Below are 25,304 nucleotides of genomic sequence, written 5' to 3'. Positions count from 1 at the left end.
CACAGCTCGTGGTACAGCCGCTTTGTTGTGTCGCTCTACTTTTAAATTACCAAGCTTGGCAACTTCGACTGTTCGTAACACAACACAAATTGAATCAGGAAATGAAGAAGAGATTTGCGAACTTTCAGAGGGTCAGGATAGTAATGGAAAGACAGGCAACACAGTGAACCATTTACAAGAAGTATCATCAATGCAATCTGTAAATGAAAGAAACGCAGCGAGTGAGAGAAATGCGATGTTAAAAGAAAGCAGCGGTGTTGAGTCTGTTTTAGGAGCGCATTCATGGCCACCAAGCCCTCATGTTCACCTTGAACAAAAGTCCATTCTAAAGAGAAGAAATTCGGTGGCGGACATTGTGCACAGTAACAACAGAGCAGGCTGCAGCGAGTCCATAACAAGACCAGCGTGGCTGCGACGCCAGTCGCTGCATCAAGTAAGTTTCAGCAGCCAAACCACGCCCCAAACTACTAGCAGCATTTCTGATCCTTCGCTCCTTCAATCGAATGCAGAGTTTTTTCTAGAGGATTCCACATCATCACGATACAGAAAGGTGTTGAACAGAAGGAGATCTTTGCAAGCTCCAGTCTTTAACCGATCAAGCTTTTCGCTGAACGGTGGATTACCTGAAGGTAACGTGGACAGCTTTCAAGACTGTCACTTTCATTGTCCGAAAAACCAAGACCGTTGACGAGTTTCATTTCAAGATTCCTCCTCGTCAGTCTAATAAAAAAAGTTAAATATGTTCATAGATAGGTAGTTTATTTATTCATTATAATTATTTTTTACAAAAGAAACAAACAAACCATCTCAAAAAGTAGGTTGCACAATATTTTAATTGTTCAGAAGAGGATGGTTTTGGAAGGATCGGAGACTGTATTTGAGTTAAGGCAAATATAGTGCGAGCTGAAACCGGCACCTAGCGGAGTTGGTCCCCATTCTCTTTGACACCCTGTGAGCCGGATACCTCAGAAACGGACATTTAAGGAGAGTACAATAGAGTCTTTAGATGTGACTGTAATTCTTTAAACTAGTATGTTAAATGCGTGTCCCCAAATAGAGTTGTCCGCGTAGTTAACGCCGGGTTCCTTTTGCAGCTGAAAATATGAGAAAAAGGTCCCTCTTCAGTACGTTTAGTTCAAGCTTCATTGAAATGATTTTTCTTCAACGTTAGCGCACAGATATGGCCCTTAAAACATTAAATGTCTTTAAACCTGAATAAAAATAAAATTGATCAAAAAACGACTTTGGGAGGCACGTTTCTAAAGCTCCCCAATTAAACTTTAACCTTTATCCTTTATCAGTTTTTTTCGCTCGTCAAGTTATAAGTGGGATACTAATTTAGCTCAGGTGGGGAAAAAAGACCAATTTTCACGATAAATAATGAAATTGTACTTTCAGATCCTGAAGTTAAAATCTTCCAAATCTTGAAATGCACCGAGACCGGTACGTTCTGCTTGGTTCTGTGAGCTCTTGCGAAAGTCAAGTTATGAAGTGGGTCACGTTTTCTTCCTGGATCCGCCTGAATGACGGTTTTTTTATTAGTCGACTCTCGATATTTAATTACAGTACTTTTCATTATTTGGCATTGTTATTTCAATTGGCATAAGCTGAGGTGAATCTCCGCCCCTTGCCCCTCCCCCCTGCAGACTCCCGCAACTCTGGATCGAAGACACGTGATGACGGAACGTTTTTCCATGTGGTGCGTGAGCCGAAATATCTAGTGGTGGCTAATTTGTGCTTCAATGTTATCCTTGGTTGAATTTAATTCCTGTTTCCCATTGTTTCAAACTCATTATCATATATTACCATTCCCAAAAACAAAGGAAAATAAAACTTAAACCAAGGATTACTGAACTACAACAGCTATATCTTTTTTTTATTATTTCCAGGCTCTCCAGCCTAAATTTCTCCATTTCTTTTTTTCTCGGGGCCTGTTGAAAAAAATATGTACTTTGATATTAAAAAAATACAGGCCTTTTTTTACAAAAGTTAATATCTACTTTAATTTCTTCGAAGAAATCTCCTTCTGATAACCCTCAACCTAGCCTACGCGGCAGACAAAACCCAGAACGGCTCTTGACTAAACTAAACTCTGTTTAAGTCCGTCTGCGAAACAGCGCCGAAATCCTTGTTCTTGGCCCCCACCTGACTGTGTACCAGGACTTGAGTACACGCCATGATTGGCCTGTTAACAATGCCATTGTCGATTTGCTAATCAAAACGAAAGGAAATTCGAAACGCACTTCCGTTGAGTCCGTTAGGGGCCCAGAGCAAGGATAACGGAAGTTAAATTAGGTCTGCGACACAGGCTGCCATCATTCAACTATCAAAAGCCCTTACCATCAACCTAGTCAGTCACATGACCTCACGACATGTCCGTCCGCCTCGCAACGAAACCAGGATGATATGACACACTTACTCAGTCGATTTTTTTTATCGTTTAAGGACTTCGATTACAAAATACAACTAACGTCGAGGGAGCGATGTTTTTTTTTAATGGTATTGTCTGTTGTAGCGTGTAAAGTCGAACCTCTCCACAACGGCCACCTTGGGGACAGAAGAAAGTGGCCATTATGGGGGGGTAGGGTGGTAATATGACAAAGGTTTTTAGGGGAGTAAAACATGTTTATTGTGCCAAGTTCATGTATTCCATAATGGCTATCCAAGCATAAATTATAATAAATAGAGGCAAAATACACAATTTTGAAAATGAGGGCAAGACTATTTTTCAAGTTTCGGGATTGAGCGAAGGAAGCGTCCAACAAAGTTCAGAAGAACTGCTTGGCGTTTAAAAAGAAAAGAAACCATCCTCAATAAGTCTGAGTTCAGGAGAGGATAGGAACAGATTCTAGAAACTTAGCTTTATCTAACTAGTCTGAGGCCTTGTCCACACGAGTGCGTTTTCGTTGTCATCGAAAGCGCACCAGATCGATTCGTGTCCACACTACTGTTTTGATGCGTTCTCGACTGTCTACACTAAAACTTTCGAAAGGGATAGAATTGTACGTTGTGGCGTAAGTTGAACTCTTCGTGCATGCTACGAACACATCCGCCTGCGATACTTTCAGTCATCCCTTTTTTTTTTGTCGACCGTCCACACTTATACATGATATGTATGCGTTTTCGTTTTGATCCACTTACAAGAGCGTTTTCAAATCGATTCGTTTTCGCTGAAAACGCTCAGTGTATTGACGTGGACGGAAGGCCTTAACCGGCATCGAAATGTATGCGTTTTGGGGGAACAAGGGTGGCGCAGTGGTGAGAGCACTCGCTCCCACCACTGTGGCCTGGGTTCAAATCCTGGCGCCGACGTCATGTGTGGGCTGAAATTGTTATTGGTTCTCTCCCTTGCTCTGAGAGGTTTTTCACCGGATACTCCGGTTTTCCCCTCTCCTTAAAAACCTACTCTTCTTATTCTGATTCGATCTGGAACGCACGGACACGTTTCAACGAGTTCTCATGAACTCCTAAGTGCTCCGTGGGTAACAAATTACAATTACTATAATCGGAAACGCATTAGGATGGAAGCAGAAGCGTTCGAATTTCCTGCCTCTGAATTTTCCGGGCCACTAGAGAATGAAGAATTTCTAAGCACATGCTTGCCGATGTTCTAGGGAATTTTCAGAAACTTTTTTCAGCAACGCCTTGTGGGTGTTTTCTTGTGACCTTTGTATTAACACTTCTGTCTCTTAAGGAAACTGTAGGGTCACGCGTCTTGAGGGATTTAGTGAGACCCTTGCATGGTCATGTTTGTTGCTTGACTGGCCGTCGTTATGTTTGTGTTGTCATCGTTTGGTTGCTGAGGGGCTCTGGAAGAATGACCTAATGCTACTTAAATGAGCAATCAGAACTGACAATAGCATCAATCTACCTGCAAAAAGGGATGAAGCCATTTCCTTTGAATCACTATGCTTTAAAAGGACGGCACATACAGTGTAATTCAGTCAGTTAATTGACAAAAACGGTTGTTACACGAAAAATGTTATACCCAAACTTGATAACTTGACTTAAACCGACCCAGGCCAACCTCAGATTGTTAAACAATTAAGTAAGCCAATCAAAACTGTAAACAATGCATTTACCTGGCGTTTGGTTAAAACATTATCGACTTCATCTCTAGCAAGGTTCGAACACAGACTGGTTTTTTATTCTTCTCAACGGAACACCCATCTTGTAAGTTTTTCTAAGGCGCTAGAATGTGTCCTACTAGTACGATGTCTTACAGTGTTGAGCTGAACAATGATGACATTATAAAACAATGTATTTTGTTGAATTCAAAAATTCATTACCAGATAGCTTAATCCGCTTGATTGATCAATAAAATGAAAGCAAACGGCAATCAAGTAGGTAAACAAAAGACCCCCGAAAGACTCAGTAGTCAAAACAAAATGTATTGAAAGAAAATTTACATGCCGAGAAATTAATTAGTGACACAAGTCTATCAAGTGCTAAAGTTTTAGCTTCATTGAGCAAACGTTTGTCCTGTCTATTAAGATGTTGTCAGAAATACCGGCTTTGTGATTTTAAATTTGAGATGCATTCTCACGATGGATTACGTAAGAGCCTACGGGGCGTATGGTACAACTGATGGTATCTGCAAGAACTGTAGTCAAGGAGGCGAAGTGAACCCTCCTAAAATGTAATTAGCTATTTTCAGTTGAACTCTCAGTGTTCGTAAAGGGTTTTGAAAGAATAAAGGGCGATGGAAGAACTATTAGAAAAAGATATGATATGCCACTACAGTCGCAACTTAAAGAAGGCCATGGTGAGAAACTCGTACCACGGTGGAAGCCTGCAAAAAGATCTAAAGCACATACAAAGACAACGAAATCAACTGGTGCACTCGTGGGAAATGAAAAAACAGACGTTTGCGCAGCGTGCCAAATGCACTAAGCTGCCCTCAACGTGGCACAGCCAAGATGACAAGGAGAAAAAGGATTCAACAGAACAACTTTCTGATAGGCTTGGGGGTAAAGAAAGTAGTGCTATTCACATAAAAACCGATAGGGATGTCCTCGGAAGAAATGAGTTGGTATCTCGGCAGAGTTTTGTTGACAAAGTGGTCTTCCACAGGCTCAAAAGTAACGATACACACCCAGCTAGCACGGCTCTAACAGTCAAGGATATTCATTCAAAAATGTCTTCTGATAATAACAGCTTGTCATTTAACACCCCTGACGTTCAATGCCCTTCCCCGAGTATTTCGAGATTTAGTTACCAATTGAACAACTTGCATATAAGTCCAGAAAGAACCATCGCAACGAGAAATCCCAGCTCTTTGAGTCCGTGTCCTCCGAGACCCCCAATACAGTATTTACAGAAAAGACCACAACGCGCTCGCTCTTTGGATCCCAAAGAACTGAACAAAGTCATTTCCTCCTCTCCTCATGATGTTACACAACGTAAACGGGCATCTACCTGGAAAGGGAAGCAAAATAAACCCTCTACAGTCCTAGGAATTCCACAAGGCGATAGCGCGTCTGAGAAATCGAAATGGGTAAGTGAAACCTTAAGACTGTTGTGTCCACACGGGTCCGTTTAAGAATTGTGAACGCATAGAAACATACGTCCATAAACGGATTCTGTCCACACGTTAATGATGTAAACATACCAGTCTCTACAACTAGTATTGTTAAACAGAAGAATGTCATTTTCGTGTAAACGCATATTAAGTTCTTGTGCATTTTAACAAATTCAGACGGACACGGCTTGTGTCGATGAATAAGCACAAGTTAAAGGCTACGACGAAAGGTGAAACTATTAACACAAACTCTAGATCTAAAACGATGAGTTCAGCCAGGCCGCCGTAACACTGAGTCCAGCTTGAAAGGAAATTGTTGTTTCAGTTGCGGCAATTGTAAAACAACGTCCTTGGGACTTAAAAGGACCTCAAACCGTTCTGCTACATGGCCGATAGGACCCCCACAGACTCAGTGCTAGCTTGCAGGCTAGTCAAAACAATACAGAAATGTACACAGCTAATTTGTCTTTTACACCGCATTGATGCTGAGAAAATCCTGGAAACAGGTCGAAATTTCGTTGGAGGTTTTTTTTTTCGAAATTTAAGACATAAGTAGGACAATGGAATGTGAGTTTAACGTCTTCTTTTCCTCGTAATTTTTGTTCCTTTTTAGGACCTCGAGGAAAAAAATGATGTTGCTATTCAAGGATTAACGACCTCCTCACGGACGGCAGGAATGCATGATTCGGCGGGTGCTCTCAAGTCGAGAAAAATATCAGTAAAAAATCTGTTCTTTCCGAACTGATATAGATTTGGGTGTGGTATAAAATTTTAAATTTTCGATCGAGAAGATTCCGATCTCCGTCACTTTCCGTCTGTCCATCTGCCCGCCTGTCTCGTTCCCTGGATGGGCAGAGCCGGGGGGATACTCCCATATATAGATATGTACCTTCCGATAGAGTATAGCCGGCACTGTATTCCCGGTATGATCTTTATATCAGGCTACCGTTATTATATCAGCTAAAATTCAAGAGCGTAAATGGAAAACAAATCATCTGTTAATACTTAACAGGAGCCCATAGTTAGAGGCTCCTGAACTAAACTATCCCGTAGATTATTAGAAAAACGATTTAATAAAGGTTTAGGTGTGGCCACCTGAGCTAAACCTAATTCCAATTAAAGCCGACCCAAATTATTTAGACCGGCCGAATTGATTCAGACGCTCGGATCTTAATTCCAGCCGGACTAAATTCAAAAGGAGAAAAATGCTCATTTCGGTCAAACTGCTTGCTTGCAAAATACGTTGATTTATGCGTTGGGTTGGGCACATGAAAAGTTCGGCGACTGAATCACAACCGTTCCAATGTCGTTCCACAGTCGATCGAAATTCCCGCCCGTACTAGGCCAAAGGAACAGCTGAGCTGTTCCAAATTGAAATAGGCGTTCCTAATTGATTAAGACTCCGAACGTTTTGTGTACGTAATTCAATGTATGAAGTTCGGCTCATGAAAAGTTCGGCGTCTGAACCGGGCCTTAGTTTTTGTTTTTACCTTAAAGAGGGTGTCATTTTTCGGGTAGGGCCAAAGATAGTTTATCAATATTCGTTTGTCTCTACCTTAAATAGGGTCAAGGTATGAGACCCTCAGCGGCACACACCTATCCTGATGAGAGTGTACCCTTGGTGGATTCGATCGTTCATTCATCCATTTCATAAATTTTTATTTATTCACTCATAAACCCATTCATCCGCTCGTCTTTTCATTTTCGTCCTTATATTTACCACAGTTAGTTATTGAAGAGGTTACTGAACAAAGCGGAAACTGTAGCACGCTCAGACGAGCTATATTTTAATATTGAGTCTCGTAAATCAACAATAATTCCGTTGGTCAACCCCAGCAATCCTAAAAGCATTGAACAATTGAGATCTCGAAGCAGATATACGTAGCCAGCCAGTTAGCCGGCGAAGCTGAAACTAGAGACTGGAATGTTTTACGGTTTCATTCAAACTTCTAATCAGTTTCATCAACCTATTTTTTCAAGTCTCATCCAGGGTAAAAAAGAAATTGAACTACGTTTCATGGTTTTCTACGCTTTAGGGCTTGTTATCTAAACAGAGTTCAAACGGTGTTTAACAAAACCGAAATCTAAGCCATTTTCAGTTTCCCCAACGCTTTTATCTAAACACCAATAAATCACTGTGAGAATCCAGTTTCATATAGAGTAGACGAGAAAAGCACAATATTTTGTATTCTTAAAATAAACCACTGAACAGTGGCGGATCCAGACCTTCAGATAAGGGGGGGACCGGCCTCTAAAAAAAGTTGTTTCGTCCCTTCGGGCCTCATTTTCGTCTAAACGTAAGGAGGGGACCGGGCCCCCCGGGCCCTCCGCTGGATCCGCCATTGCTGAAGAAAGGGGTCAAAGATTTCTTAACCTGCAGCCTAGAGTATAAGGGCGCTTTCCATTTGTCAGAACTGGCCGGTCGGACTATTGCCGGACCAATCATTTTGACAATGAAATTAGGATTTAGGATTTGACTGATCTGGCTGGATAGTTTTGATTAATAGGAAAAGTGAAATTCTCATTACGACGGGAAGGATCTGGCCGCCGGATCAGTCTGACAAATGAAAAGCGCGCTAAGTTAGATTTCGTTGAAATAACCGACCCTTAAAAGTTGTTTCAAAAAGAGAGTACAGTCTTCGTGCTTATATCAAACGGAATGAATATTTGGGGGCTCGAGCAAACTAAATAAAATACATCATGGTTTGAAATCAGGTAACTTCTGTTTACCTTTATTTACACCTGCAGTTTTCAAATGCTTATACAGTAATCACTTAGTTCATTGTGTCTTTGAATTATGCTTCCGGAAACGCGAATAAATAAATGAAAATTCTTGAATTGCCCATTCCTGACCAGTTTATTTTTAGCTACCATGCATAAGGGCTTATTTTATCAGTTGCTCATGGGCTTAAAAAATGGGACATGTCGCAGTGGCGGATCCAGAAAAAAGGTTTGCTGGAGGGCAAACAACGCAGAGGGATCTTGAAAAGAGATTATGAGCTTTTTGAATGATGTGATCTTTTTGTTTTTCTTGACTCATTGTGTCGTTTGTCATCCAGCAAGGGGCATGTTTTTGTCCCATGTCACCGTTTCTGTACAAAGGGCCCATTCTACTTGCTTCTACTAATTTTTTGAGTAATCAAGGTCAATTTCTTTGTCTTCAAAGTCCCCGTTTTCTGTTTTCACTTTCTGTGACTCCTTAACATCATCTCCAGTCTTGGAACTGTCTTTCTCTTCAACGTTATTCTGTTCATCTTCACCTTCATCTTCTTCTTCGTCTTGGTTAGAAGACACAGTTTCGTAAGGTAACCTTGTGTGCCCGACAATGATGGATGACGAAAGCAAATTTAGCGGAACCTTTCCCATCTTTGGCAGCCAGTGATTCGGAGATTTCATACGCAGGTAACGGGTGTATTGAATCTCTTCCATGGAGTGAATCTTCTTTTCATTAAATTGAAAAGTGAACGGGTTTTCTTCGTTTTCGCCTTCGTCACTGCCACTCGCCTCCTGATCATCATCATTGGTATACCACCCAAATTGACCATCACCTTGTACTACTGACGTTTCAACAAATTCTGCTTCTTCTTTAGCAAAATCAGTTTTTGTAGATCGTCCGTCGAAATACTCCTTTCCCACGACACCGGCAGGATGATGCTGCCTTTCCACAAGTTTGGGTGAAATATTTGGATGGCTTAGTGCTTCCTTCCGAGGAGATAACTCGATCGCAAATTTTTCTGGGGCCATGCCGTAAATTCGACGTTTCTGCCTTTCTTGTCCTTCTCTCGATGATCCCGGTAGAGATCCCCGTGAGTCTTGAAGCCTTGGTAAGCGGGGCTCGAGTGAAACATCTTGAGAACCTTCTGACTGGCCAGCTCCTGTACCATGAAAAGATGCCAGCCGCAACTGTCTTATCCGAGGTGACAGAGGGGCTCGCGGTGACATCAACGAATTGTTTGCCTCCTTTAATGCAAAAAATAATAATTAATAAGTGGCCAAGTTAAGAAATAATTCAGTATTTATCAAACATTTAGTCATCATAATTGCTTTGCTCCTCATATAAATCCGGGGGCTTCGTAGCGGAAATGTTGTTTTTGATTTTTTGTGGCAACTTAAAGGTTTAACGCAGAGCCACCATCAGAAGACAGCCAGGCCTAGTCTCCATACCCCCTGCTCTAGGCGCGCGCCACACTAGAACAGCTTAGGCCATAGAGAAAATCAAAGATGGTTAAGCCACTGTTTCGCTGAATGCTCTTTCCCTATACAACGCTTTTCCAGGCCTTCACTGTCGATAAATTTCGGTGACGAAACGCCGGCAAAGGCCACGCGAAATAATTAATGAGGCCAAAGGAACTTTCGTTTACTCAGCAAGTGCATCTTCCGCAAATTTCACGTTAGACCGAATGACGTCATGTTAAGAGACTACCCAGAAAGCTCATGATGCTGGCTATAAAAATCTTTAAAGGAGAACTTTGGTAGGATCTGATTTTTTTTTAGAAAGTTCAAACATCGGCCAGTAACCAAACAAATGGGCAACTTTTTATCCGTGAAAATAGTCTGAAATGCCAGCCTTCCCCACACTGTAAGGGGGTGGAAGACTATGTAGAAATGTTTTCTTACGGGTTTGACACCATTGAAGCTAAATAACAGCCCTTTTGATGGTTTACTAGCTGTTTTTATTTGTATTACGGGCAATGCCCCGAGCGAGGTAATCGAGAGGTAGGTGGAAAATTAACTGAACCTCAATTCAAGTTTTAAAAAACATGCTCTTCTGATGGATAGCACTGAATTAAAGGAAACATCTTACTAAACGAATTAAGGAAGCTGTAAGCTGATGTAATAACAATCGTTTTGTACAATACTCTAATAAATATTCCAAAACTGAGATGCCCTCATTTTTTGGCTTTATAACATGAAACAGTTAAATTTTAGGCATTTTAACCAACAGTAAAAAATTGTTCGAAAATGTTAATTTGTTCCAGAAAAAAGCAAAAACGGCTCCAAAAAGACCAATATTATCTTGTTTAGTATATCAAGAGTTTTCGGCCATTTGACAACAATTTATTTCTGATTTCCAAAGGCTACCGAAGATTGTCGAAGATTTCCGAAGACTAACGAAGAGGTCCGACCACTGCCGAAGATGTCCGAAGAACCCTCCAAACACTTACCAGTATTTTCTTCAGAAACAGTAAACATTAAAAAAATTGGCCAATTTAACAGCAAACACTAAAACTTTGGGGCAAATAACACTAAACACTAAACTCCATTCACACCCTCCTCATTCTTTTACTGACACAATTGATTGGTGATAGGAATTCGTATCGCACAATTCCAGGCAAAGGTTTTAAACAGGGCACGTAAATTGACATTTAAACGCATTATACTCGCCTGATTACTCGCTGAATTGTACGACAAGAAGATAACACCAGCGTTTTCGCTCAGTGACGAATGTCTGCTAAGATCAGACAATTTTAACCCGTCATGATCTAATCATGTTGCCTTTAGCCTTCCAGTTGATGCATAAACTTCAGTCCTGTCCTTCTGTTTGTTCTCTGGTAAGAGTCAGAGCTTTCTCACAAAAAAGACTTACCTCAAAATCGGGAGGTGTCGATTCGGCGCGAGGCCTTGGATCTCGTAACGGTGTAGACTGTGAGCGCTCTACAGGCTTCTTCAGGTTATCAAAACTCTTAGCATGAAACAAGTTTCTTGGAGTGTCCAACGTGTTAGCCCGTCGCCTGCCACAAGGTGAGCCGGGAAGCGAACGACACCGTTCTAGATCTGTTTGTTCAAGCGAACGAAAATATAGTGAATGAGGTGAGGGTGATGAACGTTGAGGCGGATAATCTAAAGACGGCGAGTTAGTTCGATCGGTGGCAGAGCCTTTGTTTTCCGCGTCTTTTGAGAGCCAGGCAATCCGTGGTTGGTCTAAGGAACCATTCCTTTTTATTGTAGAACCACTTTCGGAAAGAACGCTCTTTTCACGAAGAAATGAGTTCATATCTTTGCTGGAGGCCGAGCTGCTGCATCTTAATTCCGATACTGGGGAGTCGGCACGCCGTTTTAAAGCGTCCTTTGACCACACATCACAACAAAACTCGGCAATTTTTGTCTGCGCATTTTCTCTTTCACGACCAGATTGAGCAAGGCGGATAGATGGCAGTTTGCATTTCCTTTTTACGAAATCGAGCTTCTCCTTGCTCAAGGTATTAATAAAACTCCTTCGCTCTTTCTGTAGACACGACAACGATTTCTTTAGTTCAATATCATAGGTTGAATTTTTATCCAAGGCTTTCTTTACTTTATCAATGTATATCGCGTCTTTTTTAGCTAGCTCTTGAAAGGAATAACCGTGAGCCATGACGAACTTTTGCCGGGTCTCGTGGTTACATGGATCCACACATTTATGCTTCGTGGCTAATTTATTGCAGCAAATAACTCTAGTCGAATTGTTTATATGAGGTATATAAGCATAGATCAGAAGTCATTAAGACTTAGGTTTTAAGTCTGCTTTTGTTACCAGAACAATAGTGTCAAAATCGGCAAAACAACCTTTGAGTGAGTGTACAATGGATTGAAGATATGAATTATCTTTATGAATGATTATTCACTTTATTCAGAGTAAGTTCTTAAATTTCTTATGTAAACTTTTCCTATTGAATGTACAAAAATGTGTTGTCTCTAATTTGTCTTTATTGCTGCAAAATTTTCTGGATGAAAAAGCTTCAAATCTAAAAAAGCCCGCTAAAATCAATTAATTTTGTTTTTCAAATCATAAAATAAAATATGGAGAAAAATGCACTCTAAGTTTGGAGTCTGTGGACATTTCTTACTGGTGAATACGTATCATTTCAAATGAATCTTCTCTTAGTCAGAACTTTCACACGGTGCTAGTTTGTTTTTTTTTCGAGATTCTGACTTTTGACGTACCTGATATTTTGTTTGAAGTGTATAAGGGTTAAACTCGTGCTCGAATTTTTGATATCAAGTAGTGTCCAAGCAAAATTTTCAACACGATTGGAGTTATTCGAATAATCATTATAATCATTGTCGGCTAGAACTGGGTTTGTGCTCATAAGTTCACTTCATCATCATCCTTTAACGGGTTTATAACGAACCAATTCGATCAACAACCTGCTCCCAGCTGGCTTGTTAGCTTAACTGGTAAAGCGCAGCACCGGTATCGCAGAAATAAGGGTGCGAATCCCGTACAAGTCTGAATTTTTTTCAGGCTTTCTTTTTGCAACTGCAAAAGTTGAGTATCTAACTGCCATGACAATCCTTCATTTAATTATTCACTCCGCAGTTCACATATATAAATGATTTTTTTTTTGTAACCACACTGTTACAAACTTAAATGTTTCCAGCAGTCCACAAGACATTCACGATGCAAATCCCTTTGCAAACCTATCTGCTCTGGAGACCTTTTACCATGATCCTCAGAGCGGAAGCTGTAAACGCTTTAGATTCAAAAACTTACAAACTTATTTTGACCCGTGTTCAATGCAAATCATGATCAACATGCAATTGATGCTTCAAAGAAGCCTCTTCAATACGTAAAAAGTATACACTCAGCGCGCGCGCGGGGTGGCTGGAGGGTACGCTTGTAAAAGTTTATTCCATGCCAAACTATAGTGCTGCTTAGTAACCAAACAACCGCCGTTGGGTGTTTGTGGAAGGGCATAGAGTATCGTTCATTACTGAGTTATGAGACACCCAGCCATATCTGAGAAGTAAGGTGGCACCAGGCAGCAAGGTGTACTGTACTCCACAAAAGTAAAACTATTTTAAGAAGCCAAGCATTTAAGTGGTAGAATTTTAAGCAGCGGACCTGTCCAATAGAACAAACAACATCTCGCCACTTTTAGAAACGTTTAGGACTATAAACCAAAAATTTCAAGTAAAAACCATGTTATAACGCAGAGCTACTGTTAAAAAAGCAATCCCATTTGAACTGTTATGCATGTATGCAAATTTTTGCTGACTTGACATGGATTACAGGGAGGACGTATGTCGTTTGGAACAAAATCACTCATTGAACTGGCGAAGGCTGCAAAGACCCATCACCGTGGAGTCGAACCGGATTTAAAAGCACACCAGAAAGAAATCGGCTTCCAAATTGAGCTCATCTGAATTCTTCAAGGAATTTTTTAGACAGGATCAAGAAGCCGCCGTTTTGGGGATATGCGTTCTTAATATTCCGTTACAAATGTTAAACAACTTACTTTACCACTGGGTTTGCAAATTCCATTCTTCAAGGCGTTCACTGCAGCATCCTCGGATCTCGCGGGTTGGCTCATACACAGTTCTGCGCCGGACACATCCTTCTGTCCTTGAATTGACTCGACTAAATTTAACTGTCCAAAACTAGACTCAATCCGTTTTTGTCCAGCTATAGAGGTTTCCTCACTGTTAATACCCAATGAACGTAGTCTCCCCAGTTCTGCACGCACTTCTTTCCACTGTTGATTTTCTGGGTTCCACGTCTGAGCACGGCGCCGACGAAAACAAGGCGAACCGGGCAACGATACACTCTGCTGCTGCTGTCCTAGATCAGTAGGATCCAAAGACATGGAACGCTGCTTTCTCTGCAAGAGAGGCGAGTGAGGGAGCTGTGTTCCCAGAGAGACAAACGGTGCAGAAACCATCAGATTTCGCCGGGCACCCACTTCTGAAATGCGCGGGACATTCTGACCACCAGTCATACCATCGCTAAGGCTATGACCTGATTCGACAGCTGTATTCAATGATTCTGGCAACGATAGCTGTCGATCTAACAAGATTCTTCGCGTTTGCGGTGACTTGGTCAAAATGGCGTGGGATTCTAAGGAAACAGTCCCAAGGTTATTGGCTTCTCGCCCGCTTCCAAGCCTCTTTAAAGCGCTGCCGTCTGGTGTTACTGTAAAAGATGTTGTCAAACATGGTATAGAAAACCTTTTCTCTGCAGCTAATCGTTTTTCATGAAGCTCGCTCAGAGTCGAATCATCTAGAGAGAGATGTCGAGAAACTGCTGCAGGACTTTTAGCTATGTTTTCCTCGGTCGCATTACGCAGCGGAAGACGAAGTTTTGGTAGTGACGATACTTTATGTATGAATTTCAACTTCTTTTCCCTCTGCGAACGGATAAAACGATTCCTTTGGCCTTCGATGTCATCCAAGTTCTTCTGTAAGTTTCCTTCGAAAGCATTGTTTCTGCCTACGGCTTTCTTATACTCTCTGCTACTCATCATATGTACAGTGTTCGAACATAAAAATATGCCTCAATGTTTTGAAAAAAACGCTCGATAATCACTGAATACAACGACACCTTATTTAAGTATAACGAAAATTACCATTCAAAGTTTGTCTTTCTTTGTAAAGAACAAACCTCAGTGGCGCCCGGCTTAAATGACATGTATTTAACAAATCCCTCCCATTTTAATCGGCTCACGAATAAAAGTCTTTAGTTCACAACTAAGGATGCCCAGAAGGCGTCATGCCGGTCTTTAATACAAAGCAAAAGCTCTTTTCCTTCTATCTGGTTAAAGAAAACAAAATTTGATGTTTTCTGATCAAACTTTTACATCTGGGAATCGATATCCTAAATGGGCTAGAGTACCATTATTGTTTGGCGGAGGTAACGAGCAAACGTTTAAGTGTCAAATCTATCAGCTTCTATTCTTGCAAAAGTACGCACCTATGCTTATAATTGTTAAAACAGTTAAACTATGTAATCCTAAAGCAAATTTTAAGAGAGTGAGAAGAGATCTGTGTTGGTGATCATTGCTCATTAGGAGTTTTCCTGGAAAACAAAAGACATCTATTAGCTTTAAACGGATTAGCGCTATGTTGAGAACGTTAAATGGTGGCTCCCGAAGGAAACTTGTACCACGGAACAAAGAACTGGGATTAAAAAGGAATTAATCATTTAGGACTGGCCATTAATGCCGTTTATCTCAATTTGTCAACCCCTAACTTTTTTTCTTATCTGATTCGTTAGGGAAAAATCATTTTTTTCTAACTCCTTGACTTTGCAACGCCTCTGGCACGGCAATCTAGGTCCATTACCTATCACTTAGTACTGGATTCGGCTTTCGTACGATCTCAAAACTTAGGCAGATCGAGGGGGGTGTTATGAAGAATTACCTGTGGATTTGAGCTTATCAGAAAAAAAGAAATATTTTATTTTGAATGAATTATAATAATCGCCTTTACTCGTTGTTGATCTTACTTGTGGATGACAAATCACAGCTTCGTGGCAAAAAAAGGAAAGATGTCTCCTCAACATTACATTTAAAGTTACAAACAACGGGCGACTCGCAATTTTGAAAGAACCACGGTTACCTGTTTTAGCGACCCGGCTTTAGCGCTGAAACAATTAAAACCCTGAGTTTAAGTACACAATAAATCATTATTGCGGAGGTTGTCAAAAGGATAGGTTTATGGAAACGGAAGTTCTCGAACACAAAGCCGACAGAAGAGCGTTTGAAAACGGAGCTCTAGCGTTTTGGAGGGGCAAAAAGGAAGGTCTTCCAAAACGCTGACCTCATACTGGCCCCGCTCGGCTAAGACCCTGGGGCGTGTTGTTCAAGACCAGTTGGGTTGTTATAGTTGCTAATCGTGAATTCGCGCCAATCGTCTTTCGAACAGTTCGCCCTGTGGGAGCCCTCTCTTCTTCTTCTTAGGCCGGGAATCATCCCCAGCCATCCTGACAAAATCTTCCCACACGGCCTGATCGAGCATGGTGTCTCTTATTTCTGTCGTTATCACCAGTCCAATGTCATCCTTGATGGTGTCAATGTATGAAGTTATTGCTCTATCTCGATCTGGGTGACCATGTTGGGATTCCCCCCAAAACACTGTACTTTTTTAAGCAGTTTCGAGCTTCTTTGTGACAGGAGCAATGGCTGCGTATTCTTAATCTCCTCGCACCAATTGTTTCACTGACTCTTAGGAGGCTCCAGTTTAGTTCCCGATTATTCATTTGTTGTTGCCAGTGTACATTCAGGGCAGTTCACAACATTCTGGTGTGGCATCCATTGACACTTTTCCCCAGCTTCTTTGCTAAGGTCCACGTTTCACTTCCATAGAGTAAGACAGCTTCCTGTTCAGTCAATTTTGTATACTCTGGTACTTAAGCTTAAATAAAATTTTTAAAAAAATTGTTTTTCATTCATATTGAAATCCAATATAACGTTTTTAGAAGCTTCCCCTCAGTCTTGTGGCATGAGGCTTAGTGGCAGTCAACGACGATGCGCATTAGAGTGGATTAAAGGGGCTGTGTCACGGCAGTCCAGTTCATTTTGTTTAATTTTGCCAATTACCCGCCCTCAATCGCTATGGAACTTAAAGTAAGCAAAGAAATTACATGTAAATGACAAAATCAGAGACCCGAGACGAACATATATGTCTCCTGAGCATTATTCTTGAAGCTGCCAGCCGCAGGGATCAACTTTGAAAAACTGTTAGGCTGAATAGTTTTCAAAAATCCTAATTTCAATCCGTTTCAATCTTTCTTCAGTTTTGCCCATCCGTGACATCTGTCGTTTCTGCTATGTTATTTTAACCTTCCTTTAACGTTTTAAGCGGTTATTTTTGTGTTTCTCTTAATTTAACGGGCGTTTTGTAATTTCCTAATTTGGCTGAATTTCGTGACACAGCTCCTTTAAACAAACAAAACAGGGCCACGCAACGGTCGAATGTTTCCAAATACGTCAGAGGTACATCAAGAGGTTTTCCTTATGCTTTAGAAGCTTGCTTGGTTAAAGCTCAGTGCCCTAAAAGACTATATATCTGATCGGAAGTCTCAGGGGAACTTTAGTCGTCTCGAAGGTTTTTGATGATTTTTCGTCTCATCCGTAACTTTTAGCTTCCTTGATGCATGGGTCCGGTCGAAAGTTCGAGGACGTGGAGCGAGTAGCGGTACTTTCATCAGCAATAAGTTCAATGCAACCAGCTTTCTTTATCAGGATAAATTACACACCATTAAAAGTTTCGCAGATAAAGAACTTTTCATTGGGTTGCCTTTTTCCAACTGAAGGTCTTTGTTGCTTCCTGTAGCCAAATAAAACCCAAGAGGCTTTAGGTCTTACGCGTTTGGTTCATTTGAAAAGGCTGAATATTCATAGTCTTACGAAGATACACTAGGATAACTCATGCAGCCCCGTTTTAACGGGAGAAAGCAATTTGTACTCGTTGTACTAACGAGCAACCGAGTTGCATTGGCGAAATTTTCACAAGGCGGAAAACAAGTTATAGCTGTTCTGTTTGAAACTGCAGACAACTGGAAGCTTTGTACAATTTTAAATAAACATATGAATGCTCGTGTGACAGAACTTCGGAAATAAAATAAGATGAAGAAATCCGTATTTATCATTCATTTGACTCAACCGTTTAATTAGTGATCCTGAAAAAAAAAAAAAACTAACAACAAAAAAGACAATTCCTTGAAGGATATTTAGCTTACAATCTCGTCTGTCAATTCATCGCCAGAAAAGTTCGTTCCCATTTAACACTTTCGCGCGGTTCATGTGCTGAATAGCGAAAGCAAATCGACGCAAAAAAATTTTACTGGACCGTACGTATGTTAGGTCAAAGAGACCTCGGACTCATTCAAAAAGGTGTCATCCAATTTGTAGAAACAGCGTCAAGCGCCACCCACCCGAACCATAAGGCCTGTAGTGTTTAATAATTAAAATTATAGCTTTAATGTAAAACTACTGAAACACCAAAAAGGGAAACAGCTCATAATCTACTCATGCAGTGTTATTCCAAAATTCAAGACCGTCAGATTCTTTGCACTTGTTTCAGAAACAAAAATCAGTCTGCTGAAGAAAACATATTCCGATTCATAGATGATTTCTACACTTTGTTTAACTTACAAAAATCGCGTTAACGTTCTCATTAGTACCGAGAAAAGTTAATTACGATGTGTTAATGACCTCAATTATCACAGAAAACCATAGAGAACCATCAGGTTTTCAAACTAGAATTCTAATGTCCACAAACTTATGGCCTTCATTCTATTCGGAGCTCATATATAAAACCAGAGTCCGGTAAGTCTAATGGAAAACGTGACGTTCGTGTATGCTTTAGCCACGGAACAGGAAAGACAAACCGAAGCACTAAAAAACCAGCAACAAAATCAGCTCGAGAAATATCGCCATGTTATCCAGAGGCAGAAAGAGAAAGAGAGAGCTTTCCTGTCTTTTAAGAAAGTTGAATTTCTTTCTAGACAAGAAACAAAACTGAATGTATTGAGGCCTTCTTCCGCTCGAGCAAGAATGGATGACAAGCTACCGGAGGTAACGAGAAAAGGTAGAGAGACTGCTCTTAAAAGAGGACTGCTTGCTACAGGAAATGAATTTATGAACGTGTTACCATTGTACCGTCAAAAAACACACATTGGGTCCGGGTTTGTTTCTTCCTGGCAAAGCGGGATCAGCTCAAACCCATCAGTAATGCAGAGAAAACCTTTAACTATACAAGGAGGTAATCGTCATCAAGCTAGAATGATGGTAAATCAAAAGAGACGAAACGGCAATTGTCACCATGGAGAGAAAACAGCAATAAGCCGCTCAGTGACAAAGAAAATCCCAGGAGTTGGTGTTGACCATGGATCGCTGGGAAAATTAAAGACAAATTCACCTAAACACGACGGGGTACGTCACGTGGCGTCAGGATTACAGAGTTGGAAGTTTTCGGACGACTGTAGCAATCAAGAAAAAGACGAAAACAATACACAAAGGTCCAACAAAGGCCAAAAATTACAGAGTGTTGATACAACGGTGAAAATGGCAACAGAGGAAACTGAAGCAGGCTGTCAGGTCAGCTGGGCCGTGGTAGCGCGACTAATTGGATTGAAAATGAAGTTTAAAAGACGACAATTTCACGGTACATTTCAGGCACCCGAGTTAGAGGTGTTAGACCCATCATTAAAGAGTGAGAGAAAAGTTGAGCAAGGACCTTCCAGTGATCCATTAAAAGGAGTAAGAGGCTGTAGATATCTGAGAATACCAGACATGACATAAAAAAAAAAAACTCAAGTTGTTCGCAACTGTCATGGAGAATGTGACGACACATTTATTCACAATGCGTTGAACTGTTTGTCGGTGATCCAAAACTGGAATACAGAGAAAGTCCTCTAATGAGATGCTACGTACACCTGGACACCGTTTCTCACATAAAGAGATGAGATAATACAGTACAATTAGGCCAAAAATGGGCACTCTAGTGAAAAAACGTTTGAAGGACGTTCCCCATCGTATGCACTGAAAAGGACACACTGAAAATCTTAGGGCACTTTCCTAAAGTCAGAACTGGCTGCCCCGACTCCGGCCAGACCGGTCAGTTTGTAATTACATAGGCTTGTTCCAAGAGTTTTTACTAGAAAAACATCTCCTTCGTGGAAACGTTTACTATTTAGGACCTGACTGATCTGGCTGGATAGTTTTGAAATTTACATTTTTCAACGGGAATGGTCTGGGTGGTCAGTTCTGATAAATTGAAAGAGCCCTTAGTTACTTTGTTACTGCTTCGTGCTAAACAATTTAAAACATTAATAAAGCAAACAACCGCGAGTAAGAACCTGCAGTTTCCCAAGCCAACCAAAACAGGTTCTAACATACAGGGCTGTAACTAAGATTTCAAGTTGCCGGGTAAATACTTTAACAAGAAGATGGGGAATCAAGCATGCAGCTAGGGATTTCCTTTGGTACTATTTTTCTTCTATTTTTCTATGTAAGTAGCCGGGACTCACATTCATGGTAGCCAGAGGACATTCCAGGCACGCCCTAAGAGTGATCAGCATCAAATTTCTCCTTGTAATATGACTGCTTTCTAAAACAGAGTGGTCGTGAGAGTTAAGGACATGATCACACAGAATGACTCCAAATGAGACTTCAACAAATTCTCCCCACTACTTCTATTAAAAACGTGAAGGGATAACACATGAGAATTTGAATTTTGATGTTAGGGGTTAAAGGGTTAATAACAGCCCTGTTAACATAACTGGTAACTGGCAGAAGGTTAAGCTTTACAGGTTCTTCAAAGGTTCTTATTTTCTGAAGAAAAAAGTTACATTGTAGCTAACAGAATTTAGTAGTATTCAGCCTTATCCTTATATAAAATCTGCAAACCAAATAAGTATTTATGTGAAAATGAATATAAAAATAACTGAAGCATCGATTGCATGAATTTTGAAGTCCTTCTTTAATATCATATATGTTTTTATCTTAGAAGATAGGAACTGTTCAAAAGTTTAAGGCTCAAAAGGTTTTTGTATATAAGTGATCTATCTGGAAAATTTCGCCTATCAGGTCTACGGTGTTTATTAGGCATCAGAGATCAGAGAATTCTGCTACCGTTCGGTAGACTATGACTATAGGCGTGGAGCCTCTTTCAAAAATAATCTTCGGTAAGGCTGCACCTTTCACCTACTACTAGAATTTTAAATGAAAACCCTACAGGCTCTTAAAAACAAGGCTGTTACTTGCAGTGTTAACTGTATTTCATGCAACATGTTGCACGGACAACAGGACAGGGTTTTTTAAAAATAAAAATGGTAATGAAAACAAAAGGAGACTATTACCAGAAACATGCACCTTATTGAAATCCTACTTATACAACATAATGACAAGTATCAACAAGAAAACTACTTCTAAGCAAACAAACAAAATGAGTTTCAATAATTTTGCTGCTTTTAAGTATGTTAACACAAAAAGGCCATCCTTGGATGATGCTACATATGCACGCTTTCATTAATATACCCTTCAACCGTTTTTTGTTTCCACTTGACTTTTGTTAGAGGGCAGCAAGCAAATATCCATTGATACTGCTGGGAAGGGCACCTTAAAATTGGGAAACTTACCAAGCTTGAAGGTGATACATCCACAGAGAGTGAGGATATTGCACCACAAAGTAAATTTTAACCCTTAAAGTCCCAATAGTGATCAACATCAATTTTCTCCTAGCAATATCCATACATTGGCAAGAGAATAGGTTATGAGAGTTAATAAAATGATCACAAAAGAGAAAATACCTTGATCTTTTATCAAATTCTCTCAACTAAATCTTTACGGAAATGTATAGAGATCAGTTTGGAGAATTTGTATGTGGATATTGGGGCTTAAAGGGTTAAAGACGTCTGTAATTGGCCCCCACTGTGCAAATGTCTGTGACATACAGCTATATCCTTGGTAGTTTTCAACAAATAACTTTCAAACTTGGCAACTTTGCTGATTTTTTAAGGCATTTTTTCCAGCTGTGTTGATGGATTTTCACTACCTGGTCCCTGTCAAACTGTGGAAGGGTCAGGTCTACTCTGCAGCAGTTGTGAAAGCTGTTCATGCACTGCTTATTAGTTTTTCATTTACAAAGTAAAAAAAGGTTTATGCTCCTTATAATACAAAAGTCATCAGTAGAAGAACTCGTAATATCCTCGAGAGCCGTATTCTGTAGCAGGTTTGTTACGATCTTCATATCCTCTGTGACGATCATCTCGATAGCGTCCACCATATCTGGACCAAATAACAAAGGAAATCATTATGACTGTTTTTTTGTTCGGTGCATTTATACTGAAATACTAATATGGTTGAACCTCTAACTGTGAACAACTCTCATAAGCACCCCCTTCCCATAAGTGACCTCTTATCCAGAACATAGTTGGAACTTCTAGTAAATGGCCAACTCTCATTAACCACCACAGCCTCTTTTTAGAACAACTGTTTTAGAATTTTCCATAGCTTTTAACCACTTCTAAGTAACCAATTATTGATAAAATGGCTGGCCTTTGCGTTCGCTGTATGTATATTGCTATTCAGAGTATAGAAAGAACTTTTAGAAACAAAATGGATTAATGAATATTATTTAAAACTGAATCATTGGATAATGCAATTTGCCCTCTTGCAACCAACAATTCATACTTGCTTGCCAGTTGGTGCGGATATCAAAAAGTTAACTTCCGACCCTGACATTTTGTGGGCAATTTTAATACAAAAATTATTCCACTAGCAGTTGATGGATACAAGACAATTATAGCCATCTCAGCGCTACATGCCTTGTTTAACATCTCATATCCAACGTGCACTCAGGGAATAATTTATTATTACCACTAATTATAACCTAAAAATTTCATGCAATACATTCTCTCCAAAAAAGTAGTTGGTCAGGGCTTCGCTTCCTAAAACACTTCCTGCAGTCCAACTCTTATAAGCAGTGTTCTCCTTAAATTTTAGCTCAGCAGGTAAGGGACCATTCATGGCCGGTAAGGAAAAAAATATGTGCCAGAGACACACTTTCCTGGGGAGAGGGGAGTAGGGGAGTGAGGGACATGACTTCAACCTCACTGTGAAATTTAGGAGCTAAGTTCTCTGAAACGTAATTCCCTAATTTTAAGACCTATTTTACGCAAATCAGCAGTTGTTATCTTTAGACAACAATTTAAAACGTTTGATTCCAATGATGTCTTCAATGCTCTCTTTCCAAAATGCATGGCCCATGAAAAGAGAAGCTGTGTATACTTTAGTACACTTCCATATATTCATTCACTACCTTAATCGGATCGGATCACAACTTGCATATTTTTTAAAACAACTTATTCAATGTTAGTAAACCTTCAAGCGGTTCCAGGCGGTAAGAAGTGCTGTTTCGATGGTAAATTTTACCGCTTACCGCTTGATAAGGAGAACACTGTATAAGTGACCACCTCCCCTACACCATCAGTAACTCTTCGCATTTGCGTAGTGGTCACTTATGGAATGTTTGACCAAAATAACAATATTTATTTTAGTATAATCAGCCTCCTAACTTTGAAAATAACTGGTAAAATGGTAACAATCATCATGTATAAAATTATTATAATAAAAATTTACTACCGCATGTTTGGCAAGTTTGATCAGATAGTATGGAAAACAAGAAATAATCAAAATAATAAAATCTTTGGCTTGACTTAACACCAACAATACATGTACTTTATCTGGAAATATGACATTTCAGGAGGCAATTAAATTAACTGTCACACAATAATGTTAATACCTATCATCTCTATGCCGAGATCTGTCATCATGTCTGTCTCCGTGGTCCCCATATCGCCTGCCATAGTCTCGCCCACTATCATGTCTTGATCTTTCATAGCCCCTGCTATCCCCTCTGCCCTCATGGCGACTAAATCATGAAAGAAAAATATGTGAAGGGAAACTTTACTTATAATACAAAAAAAGATTGACCTTTGTTGGAAGTAAAATCAAAATTCCAATATTTTCCCAACAAGTCCAAGTAAGACTTAAAGAAAAAAAAAACGAGATAAGAAGATTAAAAAAAACGTTATTTATCTACATGTCAATGTTCTTAGCACAAAAGTACTAAAATGTATCTAGGATCGCACTATTTTTATGTCTCCTGCCAGAGAAAAGACCCCCTTTCAATTTTGTCATGTGAAGTATGTGAAGGTCCAGCAATTTGATCTTCAAATCCATGTAATTTTTAGACCCCGAGTGCTGGTCTGGCCTTGTGGATTGAACCGATGACCTGCTACTGCTCTGTAGTTGAGCACTCTGCTAACTGGTGTCAGAGTAAATGGATATGAATTGAAATAAAAGAAATGAATAATTATTTTGAACTGTGAATAAAGATACGAAAGTAATCATGATCTTCCTAGCAAAATGAACAACCTAAGCACAGTGTTCCAGATATGTGACAGGTTTCGGGTCAATGACCTGACAAAGAAGGCTTCCTGACCCAACAGATGACATATAAGTGTCAAGTTAAATATAACAAAAAAATAAGCACATGGTCTTGGTGACCCCTCAGATGGTCTACATGACCCCCTGCCTAAAAGAATTAACTGGAACACTGTAAGCGGTTGAAAAAGAACTTGAAAATATTAAGGCTTGACCAGAAGTCAAACCCTGACCTTTGCAATGACTGGATGCAATGCTCTATTCATTGAGCTTATCAAGCCAACTGAAGAGAAGGCCATTGTGAGTTCATAAGATATCCATTGGTGGAAATGACTTGAATTAAAATATATAAAACGAATAATATTTTGAACTGTGGATAAAGATATGAAAGTGACCATTGCAGTAGAGTGAATAACCTAAGTGCTCGAAAAAGAACCTGAAAAATTTCAGGCTTGATGTATGTGATGACCAGGCACAACGCTCTATCCATTGAGTTTAACAAGCCAACTGGAGAGCAGGTCATTGTGAGTTCGTAATATGCCTGATAGTGGAAATGGCAGAAGATTTTAGGGTACCAGGTTAGGTGTGCAAAAACAGCATTTCTGCACATTTCTTTCACACACAGTGAAATAAATTAACTGAGAAAACCTGGAACACACCATAAGACATATAAACAAACCAAATGAAAACAGATAAACGAACAACCAGAAGGAGAATTATTAATATTTTTAAGATAAGAGCCAGGGTTTCTGGTTGTAATTTGCACTTCACTCATTGTACGTTTTTTTCGGGATATTCCGGGTTTCATGTCCACTTCCAGTGTCACTACAACATGTATTATTGCTTCTTGACACCTACAATGTATTCAGGCATAAGCAACGAAGTGAGAAGGCATTGTAAAATTGTTCCATGACTCATATTACCTGTCTCTGTAGCCTGTGTTTATCCAATCCGTAAGGCAGGGAGGAGAAGCCTGAGGCTTGTTCACTGTCTTCATGTATTCCTCATCTTCGCCCGTAAATCGTTTAGAAAACATCTCCTCGTATTGTGAGACTATTTCCTCAGTTGTTGCCATATTGAGTAACAAGTACAAAGCTAAGTAAGAGGAAAGACTTAATTACACCAGCAGAGTT

General features: G+C 40.0%; 1 protein-coding gene across 1 annotated transcript; it reads right to left on the bottom strand.

The window, feature by feature from the left end:
• Positions 1-20,685: 20,685 nt before the first annotated feature.
• LOC140935704 (uncharacterized) lies at positions 20,686-25,299 on the bottom strand. The gene is made up of 3 exons (XM_073385277.1): positions 25,095-25,299; positions 23,528-23,656; positions 20,686-22,011 (listed from the first exon to the last, which is right to left on the bottom strand). The coding sequence occupies exons 1-3, from the start codon at positions 25,244-25,246 to the stop codon at positions 21,909-21,911; spliced, it is 384 nt and encodes a 127-aa protein (XP_073241378.1). The 5' UTR covers positions 25,247-25,299; the 3' UTR covers positions 20,686-21,908.
• Positions 25,300-25,304: the final 5 nt, after the last annotated feature.

Source organism: Porites lutea, chromosome 4 (genome assembly GCF_958299795.1).
Source record: "Porites lutea chromosome 4, jaPorLute2.1, whole genome shotgun sequence".
NCBI classification, from domain to species: Eukaryota; Metazoa; Cnidaria; class Anthozoa; order Scleractinia; family Poritidae; genus Porites; species Porites lutea.
This window is presented reverse-complemented; position numbering and strand designations above follow the sequence as displayed.